Here is a 10,432-nt window from a genome sequence, read left to right as displayed (position 1 = left end):
TACACATTTGCAGCTGTTACTGAGAGTGGTGTCCAGTGTCCAACAAAAACACTCAAGACTGAGAAATGAGGCTTGTTCATTCATTCATTGGTCAAATCAAAGAGAAAAAAAAATTAAAAAAAATCACACGGCACAGATTACAAACATCCTGATTGACAGCAATGCTCACAGACATTCAAAGCTGAAGGTAAAAGACACTCGAATACAAACAAAGGCACTTCTGAGTCACCTTCCCTGAGAGAAGAAATCTGAAAATACAGCAAAGAAATATCACAGCGACGGACTCGTCAAACAAGACATTCCTGTCGCTGACATTTACATCAGAAACTTTGTTTTTCTGTTTGTGTTGTTCATTACCATCAAAATTACGACGATACTGACGTCCTCGTTTTAAAGTGCCCCTATTATGGGTACTGAAAGGTTCATATTTTGGTTTTGGGAGTCCCGTACAGGTTGAAATGCATGCATGGTCAAAAAATACTTTCATTTTCTTATAATATGCATTTATTTTTACCTCACTTGCTCAACGACTCCCAACCGATTGGTCTCATTTTCATTACATCATGCATGTAATGCCTGATAAAGCAGCGTTTGTGAGTGCAGTGCTGTTTGTGTAGTGTACATACACTGTATACAAACAGGAAGTGTACAGTGTTACCGGGGAAACAGCTGTTTTTACCGCTCCAAAAGCGGCACCTAGTGGCAAAGAATTAATTAGTTTTTTCATTCAGACCAACAAGTGGGCAGACATGAAACGGCTTGGGATTCGTTTTAAAACGACTCGTTTCAATGATTCAGAGTCGACTCTTTCTTGTGAAAGGCAATAACTTTATACACGGTGCACTTTCAGGATGTTTTCGTTCACTTAGAGCCGTATTACACACTGCATGAAAAGTAATTTTCAAAAATCCATAATAGGGGCACTTTAACATGCTCTGTGTTGCAGTAATTTATGGAAACCCATAGTAACATTCCTGAGGTGAAGTGTCAGGAAAAAAATGACAAGTCATATTTATGAAGTTAAAAAGTCAGAATTAAAACATCATAATTATGAGATGAATACTGAATAGTATCTCAATTTCAGCTCAGTATGTCATAATTTCTACCTCAAAAGTATGACTTATTGTGTACATTTTGACCTGTTATCTCAATTTCAAATTATTGTTTTAAAATTTCGACGTTTTACCACATAATTACACCTTAGTATGTCATTTTTGACTTAGTACATCATTTTGACTTGAGTATATCAATTTCAAGTTTTTGTTATTTTTTATTTTTTTTATTTATGCCAATAATTTACCAACTAATGTTTTTTTTACCTTTTGTGGTTGAAACGAGTACTAAAGCATTACGATTTACTCAATCTATCAGTCAATCAAAAGAGATGTAAACTGTCCTGGACTGATTGTCAAATGGCAGCTGTAGAGTTTAACGCTGATTTTATGGCTCAAAAAACAAAAAAACACAGCGATTCAACAGATTCAAGGGTTCAGATTGGTTTTAGTGCAGATATCTAACAGAGAATCAGATGTGAAATCCCATGATCCTCAGGGGCGGAAGAGCTGCGGCTGCATCAGGACGAAGCTGAAGTTGTATTTCGCAGGAAGACCCTGATGGGACGTGCTGTTGAACGCCCCCCAGGAGAAGACGGGAAGCCCTCCATCTGTGGTCGGGCCGTTCACCGCCTCCGCTACGAACTCCTGAGCCAAGTGCAGATCTGTCACCTGACCGGAGAGCAACAGAGCATCAGGAGCTGAGACTCAATCTGATTGGTTTATGACAGGCAGTCAGCTGACCTTGGTGTCGTAACATCCTCCGGGACTGGCTTGTTTCTCCTGCAGGTCGTTACGACAGCAGATGGACTTACACGGGTCGCCCTGCGAGTACGGGTCACTCTTATAATCTGAGGACAGATTGACAAGATGATTCATTATACAAACAGTAAAATAATGACTTTTACTGTGTGATATTTAAAGACTAAATGAACCAAAATATAGTAACTATATTTATATTTATGCATTGTTTTTACAACTTTTATTCATTTCTGTAGAAACTTAAATCATATTTTATTGTGAATTGTAAGTTATAATAAATTCAATTTATAGTAAATACAACTAGCATTATTGTCGGTAACAAAGCAAAATAAAATAAAGTAAAAACAAAATAAATGTTAACTGAAGTAAAATATTCAAATTACCTGAACTTATTTAATTTCAGCGAACTGCAAAGGCAACATTTCTCAATTTTATTTTATTTAACTTGTAGTAAAATAACTAAAATAAAATAAAAATAAATGAATACCATTAAGAAATTACATAACTAAAATAACATAACAATAAAAAAATAGACATAGACGGAAAAACCTATAGACAAAATAAGAGAAAAAAAAATACAAAACAAAAAAAACAGAAGAAAATGAAATTGGAAAATACACCAAAAAAGAAAAGACTTTTTAATATTTAATTTTATTTGCATCTTTTCTCATTTTCATTTAGTTTAACTTTGAATATGAAAATAAATTCTAACTGGAAAGAAAAAATGCTATAGACATTAAAAAACAAAGAAAGATGACACTGGATAATATATATTTATTTATGTGTGTGTGTGTGTGTGTGTGTGTGTGAATAAATCTTAAATCATACGCCGGTTGCGTAAAAGGTTTAGACCAGTCTTACAAGTTAGGCTGGCTTCACACTAGACGATTTTCAAATCTTAACTGATTTTAAAACCATGGGAGACCACAGACATGAAGAGAGTTTCAACCGATTTTTAGCCTTATAATCGTCTGAACATACACACTAAACGATTAGAAGACCACACCAGAGTGACACAGTGACACAAGATCTCACGAAGACTGGGGACTCGGTTTGGATGATTCTAAGAGCCCGATGATGGAGTGGATCCCCCCAAGGGGGAAACGCGTTTTCTACCAAGGGTAACACACTCGCGATTTCTACTGAGGGGGATTTCTACTCGTGATTTACCAAGAGGAATGTGATCTGTACTGCATTCGTGATTTCTACCACACCCGAGAGAATATGGTTTCCAGGGGGCCCAGAAACCGTAGCGGCGCCCCTGATCAGAGGCAGCCCGGTCAAGACTAAATATCAAACATGAATATTTACGATTTGAGTTCAGGGATGCTCCGTCTCGATCGGGAAAAGTTACATAATCTTAATGACACCACACAATAGAGGATTTTTTCTGACAAAAATAAATTGCTTACTACAAGCCTCAAATTGGGCCACACCCCACGATCGTCCAGGGGTGCATATCAGGCTTAAAATCAGTCTTAAAATCACCTAGTGTGTGGCTAGCCTTGGTCATCTAATTTTTTTTCTTTAAGAATGGTTATAATTTTTTTTTTATTTGGTAACAAAGAAATGAAGTCTAGTAGTGACATCATCAGGAGTTAGTAAATGTTGCGACTGTTATTTACCGTTGTATCTCATGATGTGTTTGAGGGAGTTCAGGTCGCTGACGGACGACTGGTCACGGCGGAAGATCTTGGCGCGAGGGCAAAGGTCGTATGAGAAGTCCTCACCATACTTCTTCCACATCTCCTCGTATCCGCTCAGATCGTAGATCTTGCGGTGGAACGGCACATTGTAGGAAGGCCAGTAACCTGCAGATGCACACAGTTACCACAGTAGTAGATGTACAAACATGTCCTGGTTTCATTTCACCCCACAGTCAAAACTAAAATGAAAGTGAAGTCTACTGCAGTCTGACCTCTGCGCAGCGTCTGCGTCTGGTCTGAATACTCCACCAGTCCCGGGATCTGCTCGACTACAGTCAGCGCTCCATCCTCTAGACTGCTACCCAGATGCACTTTACTCCGGTCCACAACCATGTACTGGTTATTATACGTCCCTGAGAGACAGATACAGCACAGGATCAGAGAAACCCTCGTGACCGAGCAAACTAGTGCTCTCAAGCGATTAATCGCATCCAAAATAATGTTTGTTTACATAATATGTGTACTGTGTATATACACATACATGAACATATCTAAAAACAAACAACAACAGGAATTTACATGTATATATTTGTATTCATATAATTTATATTATATATATTTAATATATAAACATAACATTTTTTTTTTCTTAAACATATGCATGCATGTGTTTGTATTAATATATACACATGATAAATATACATAGTACACACATATATATTATGTAAACAAAAACTTTTTTTCTGGATGTGATTAATTGGTTGACAGCACCAGAGCAAACACAGTCCAGACCGAACAGTCACAAAAGCCAAAAACACAAATCAAACGTCAGCTGATTAGTAGCTTCATTAGAAACTGAAAATCAGTGTATGTTGATTTCTGACCAGAGTTGTATCTGGAGAAGGTTTTGGCCCACTGCTCTCCAGTTTTTGCCAGTGCGTGTGCCAGTCGAACCCTCTGCCAGGAGAACAGGCTGGCAGGAGTGATGTAGGAGAACAGCGAGGTGTTGAAGACGTTATTGGTGGTCTGAGTCATCATTAGATCACTGCCCAGCAGATAGAAATCATCCAGAGACACCAGGAACCCTGAACACACACTCACAGACATCAGCCATTCACATACTGCAGAAGCTACACTCTACACACTGCATGCTACTTTACAAATATATGATTTCAATATTAAAAAATTATACCACACAAAGCTGCCCTACTACTTTAAAACCAGTACATTAAAAATAACTAAAAAAAAAGAGTGGAATGTGTGAGTGTGTGTGTGTGAGTGTGTGTGTGTGTGAGTGAATTAAATAATGAGTGAACGAAAGAATGAATGAATGTGTGCGTGAAAAAAATTAGTGTGTGAGTGAGTGAATGAATGAGCAAGTGAATAAATGAATAAGCAAATACTTGAGTGAGCAAATTAATAATTGAGTAAGCAAGTGGGTGATGAATGAATGAGTTAGTGAATGAATGACTGAGCAAATAATTGAGTGAGACAATTGCTGAGTGAGTGAGTGAGTGAATGTATGAGTAATTAAGCGAATGAGTGAATTAAAAGAGAATGAATGAGGGAATAAATAAGCAAATGAATGAGCAAGTGAATGAATAAGAGAGCGAGTGAGTGAACGAGTAAGCATATGAATGAGTGAGTGAATGAATAAGCAAGTGAATGAAAAAGTGAGAGAATGAATGAGTGAGTAAGTGAATAAATGAATGAATAAGTAAGAGAATGAGTGAGTGAGTGAGTGAGTGAATGGAGTGAGCAAGAGAATGAATGAATGAATGCGTGAGTGAGTGAATGAATGAGTTAGTGAGTAAGTGAGTGAATGAATAAGTGAGAAAATGAGTGAGTGAATGAATGAATGAATGAGCAAGCAAGCAAATTAATGAGTGAATAAATAAGCGAATGAATGAATAAGCAAGAGAATGAATGAGTGAGTGAATGAATGAGTGAGCGAGTGAGTTAAGGAACTAATGTATGAATGAGCAAATGAATGACCTAACGACTCAATGTATTAAATTAGTGACAGTGAGTGAATGCATGAATGATTTAGTAAGTGAATGAGTAAGTGAATGAATGAATGAATGAATGAATGAATGAATGAATGAATGAATGAATGAATGAATGAATGAATGTGTATACCAGGGTAGCTGCTGAAGGAGAGTTTTCCGGTGGCCGTATGCGGCTCATTCAGTCTGAAGTCCCAGTGTTTGTAGATGCGCATGGTGGCAGCGTATGTGTACCAGCTGGAGTGAGCGAACAACAGGTTCTCAAAGCCAGGCAACATCTGAAACACACCACAGATGAGAAACCATCACATCCACTGTCTTCTGATGTCAGTTATCACGATGTCTGGTACCTTTATGAGCGCAGAGCAGTGGCCCATCGGAGGAGCTTTATACTGCTTCAAGCTGGAAGTCATGCCGGGAACCAGCGCGGGGATCAGATCCAGCAGATCACCGACCGCATTCAGGAACTGAATGGCAAACTGGGACAAAGGCTACAGCGATACACACGAGTAAACATCTGATCAAAACCAGCTTCAGCTTCAACAGATGCCAACATGATTTAACATGAGAGACAAGATACAAACACAAACACACCGACTAGTCCTAACAAACCTTCACTTAAATAAACTTGATATTGTTTTTACACATAATCTAGTGAAACTCTTTTTAAGTGTTTATGCTGTTTTTAATGTAAGAAATAAGACAATTAAATGTTGTTACGTTTAAATGACTTTTAGTAAAAACTTACAAAAAATAAAAAAATAAAACCTTAAACCAACCCATAATAATACAAATGGAATTCTTTTAAGATGTTTAAGTAATTTTAAGTAATGAATAGGTAAAATAAATGAAGCAGAGCCTTCATAAATCAAATAAGAACTCTTCCTAAACGTTTGTGTCACTTTTAAAGAAATAGGAGGAAAAGAAAAATAGATCCTTAGTAAAAGAACAATAGAGTACTTTTTAACCGTTTAACTCTTTTATAGTAAGAAAGATACAAAAGGGAAATTGAGCCTGAATAAAACAAATAAAACTTTTAGATGTAACTTTTAAAGTGAGAAATAAGCCAAATAAAGGAAACAAATCCTTTTTAGATGATTAAGTCCTTTTTAAAATAAGAAATATGAAAAATAAAGGAAACAGAGACTTAATATAACAAAAACTCTTTTAAGATATTTAAGATGTACTTAATAAAACAAATACATCTAAAGAGGAAAAATCTGACCTGTAGAAACTGTTTTTCAAAGTTTAACTCATTTTTATTTAAATAAATAAGGAAAATAAAGGAAAGAGACTCTTTTAAGATATGTAATTTTTAAGTAAAATATGTGAAAAAAAAAATTAAGGAAATAGAGTAAATATATTTTACTGTAGATATTAAAGAGATCTATAAAGTAGGAAATAGGAAAAAAATAAAAGAAATGCAGCCCTAATAAAACAGACAAAAACTAAGAGAAAAGTATGTGAAGATGAGCTGCTCTTCCTCGTCTCACCGTCCTCCCGTGTTGTTTGGCCCAGTCGGTGACTCCGGCCTGCAGTCCGTCCAGCTGCGCCAGAATCAGACCCGTGTGAATCCACAGAGGATCAGTGGTGTTACGCTTCACCTGACTCCGAGACCAGTCGTCCTGCTTACTGCAACACATACACACACACACACACACACCATCAACACGTCCTGTCTGGAGAAAACAAACGCTGATGAACACACACACACACACACACACACACACACACACACACACACGCACACACACACACACACACACACAGAGGAGCGTCACTCACGCCATGAAGCGCTTCACGGCCACCAGCGTTTTGGGATTCTTGATCAGCTGCGGGTACATGTTGGTGTAATGATCAAAAATCTGCCTGAAACACACATAATACAATAGTCACTATTATTACTCACTCATAAAAATACATTATTAGTATTATTTAAATGCTATATTATTTTATATTATCACTATAACTAATAGTTACATAATTTTACACTATTATATATAATATACAATATTTATTTATATACTTAAAAAAATATATATATTTAATTTTTAGTAATTTTCCTGTCATTAATTTGTATTTTTAAATGTCTATATAGCTGTTATTAATTTTATTTTAGTGTTTTTGTAATTTTTATTAGTTTAGTTTTTATTTAAAAAAAAAAAAAATTGTAATTTTATTTCCAGTCATTTTAGTGAGTTATTCTTCTTAATTTGACTTGTCTCAACTCATATCAAACTCAAGAAAAAACAAAAAGGCTTGCCAATCCCCCGAGGGCTCATTTACATAAACACAGTCATATATTTACATAGACTGACTAGGTGTGATTGTAGCATAAACAGTCTGTTTAACAGTAAAAGTCATTGCACACTGGAGTCGAAATTATTGTCAGAAATTTTTGCATGTTAAAAAATAAATACATTATGTTGTGTAAATCATGTTTACACACTGCCTCCAAAACTTTTGTCCGTCAGAAAAAAAAAATGGATCTGGTTCGATTCTCTGCGTTTTCACATCCATAGCAAGCATTTTTATTGGAAAGTATCATGAATGCGAAAAAATGAAAAATATTAAAATTTCGGACTCAGTGTGTGAAAGGTCAAGGTCAGTTTTAGGGTCAGAAAGGAGGTGTTAAATGATCATGAATAACTGAATTAACTGACCATTTTTAGTGCAAAAAAAAAAAAAAAAGTGCACTTCACAGAAACAGGAAACAATAAGGTTGCAGGATATGGTTTTTGGAATACAAATTAGGAAGCGATTGACTTTCACTACATTTAAATGAAAAAGGTTGTTGAAGGCATGAAGGCTTGAGAAGATGAAGATGGTCTGGTGTTACAGACACTCACGGTGCAGTAAGGAAACCCTCCAGATATCCCGCCAGGAACATGGTGACGTCGTCCGGCTCCGCCGTCTGTCCGTATCCGGATCGAATCTCCAGCACGCCCCAACCCGTCGACGACAGCGTGTCGTTATAATAACCGTACGCATCGCCCTGCAGGTCCAGGACACCCTGCTTCAGCAGAACGGCCTTTTGGGTCGAGTCCCAGTACGCCGTGGCCTTCAGCAGCTCTGGATTAAACACACACAGAAACACACAACATTATATGAAAATGAAGCACATAAATAATGTTGTGATTCTTATGACTCATGTGGGCGTCTGCTACTTCCTTAAAAATACTGTATGCCATTTTAACCACAAGAGGAACTTTTTTCAGGATGTGAAATATGAAATTAATACTCAAAATCTAATATTTTATTCCAGACAACCTTTAAGTGAATCTACATTCATTAAGTGCATTTTAAATAAAAGCTATAAAATAATAAAACACAGTAAGTCTGTTTTCAATATATTTTTTTTTATATTTTTCAATATATTTTTATATATTTATAAAAAAACAAAGGTTATACACACACACACATTTATATAATTAAATATTAACAGATACTAAAATATTTTTTATTTTAATAATGTATTACTGAATGCTGAAATTAACTGATTAATAAATAATTTAAAAGTATTTTTTCTTTGTTAGTAAATGTTTACTAAAATAGATAATGTTAACAAATAAACTTTATGCTATGATGCATACATTTGCACATTAAAGTTTTCTCAATTTTTCATATGGCTACTTCAAATAGAAGGCAAAAACATTACTTTAAATAAATCTTGTGTATGTTGCTTCGGATAAAAGCGTCTGCAAATGCATAGTTCATTCATTCATTCATACAATTCCTTTTTTGATTTTATTTTTGTGCATTGCTATTCCATCAATAACATTCTGTGGGTTAAATATATCCTCAGTTTGATCTCAGTGTTAAGTAACCGTAAAGTAACTGCAGTCACATATCAGGTTTCAGACTGAGTTTACAGGATCACGTGCTTCTCCAGTCTGCTCGTGAACATGATCATTATAATAATAGACAAACCTGCAGCGTCTGTCAATTCCTCTCTAACTCACTTAAAACACACTTATGAGCAACACAAAAGCAAAGTGTTTTAAAGAGACTAGACGCGGATTTGCACTTAACATATGGCCATTTAAACCTATAAAACATTGACTTCACGATATAACAACACAAGCTTTATGAAAGTGAAGGTAAACTAAACGAGTTTCTTACTGTCGCTTCTCGCTGCTGCAGCAAAACACGCGAGAAATAACGCACAAATGCTGCCGTTCTTCATGTTTTGTCGATGTTCAGTCACATGCAGCGCAGAAACTGAAAATAAAGTGGGAAGTCCGCTGGCAAAGAGCTTCCTTGTGACAAAACAACACACATAAATCCCGGAGAGATCCTCAGGGATACACACGAGATAACGTGAATCTACGCTTATAAGACGCGACTGACACACACTGAATGAGACATTAAACACCGACACACATCGAAGAAAGAAAAGCGAGCTTCACCCCAGATGGGACTCGAACCCACAATCCCTGGCTTAGGAGGCCAGTGCCTTATCCATTAGGCCACTGGGGCGGATGATACCACAATCTGGGCGGAGACGCTTATAAAGGCATCCAATCAGACTCCAGTGAGGCATCACGTGACTGCTGCTGCTGCTCGACGCGGAAGCGAAGTCGCTAGTTTAATAAATTATGTTATTAAACTACCAATATGCTAGTTGAAAATAAACTGTGTACATGAACACTTTTTTTGGAGGTTAAAACTTTGTTTTTATGATCATACTTGTAAGTTTTCATAGCACTAAAATGGCGAATGAAAATATGAACTAGTGACCGATTGAATTTAAATTAGTTAAATGAAAAGTAAACTAGTTACACCCTTAAAACAAGTGTTATTATTTTTTTTAAAAGGATTAAATTAGTTTAATTTTCTTTTATTCGAATACAAAGTTAAAACAAATCAAAGCCTGATAATAATAATAAAACAACATAAATAAAAAAAAAGCATGTACAGCTCATTTGGCTCATGAAGGGTGTAGTGTTTTAACCTGTTTTATACA

At 36.0% G+C, this 10,432-nt stretch overlaps 1 protein-coding gene and 1 non-coding gene across 2 annotated transcripts; both read right to left on the bottom strand.

The window, feature by feature from the left end:
• Positions 1–117: 117 nt before the first annotated feature.
• On the bottom strand, positions 118–9,932 carry plbd1a (phospholipase B domain containing 1a). The gene is made up of 11 exons (XM_019112622.2): positions 9,589–9,932; positions 8,316–8,538; positions 7,252–7,335; positions 6,960–7,098; positions 5,817–5,957; positions 5,600–5,744; positions 4,345–4,545; positions 3,733–3,873; positions 3,440–3,625; positions 1,797–1,903; positions 118–1,724 (listed from the first exon to the last, which is right to left on the bottom strand). The coding sequence occupies exons 1-11, from the start codon at positions 9,650–9,652 to the stop codon at positions 1,548–1,550; spliced, it is 1,608 nt and encodes a 535-aa protein (XP_018968167.1). The 5' UTR covers positions 9,653–9,932; the 3' UTR covers positions 118–1,547.
• Positions 9,873–9,945, bottom strand: trnar-ccu. Its single transcript has one exon. It is a non-coding gene; the product is annotated as a tRNA-Arg (tRNA).
• Between the last annotated feature and the right edge of the window lie 487 nt (positions 9,946–10,432).

This window comes from Cyprinus carpio, chromosome B3 (genome assembly GCF_018340385.1).
Source record: "Cyprinus carpio isolate SPL01 chromosome B3, ASM1834038v1, whole genome shotgun sequence".
NCBI lineage: Eukaryota > Metazoa > Chordata > Actinopteri > Cypriniformes > Cyprinidae > Cyprinus > Cyprinus carpio.
The sequence above is the reverse complement of the archived record's forward strand: the minus strand, read 5'-3'. Positions and strand labels throughout refer to the sequence as shown.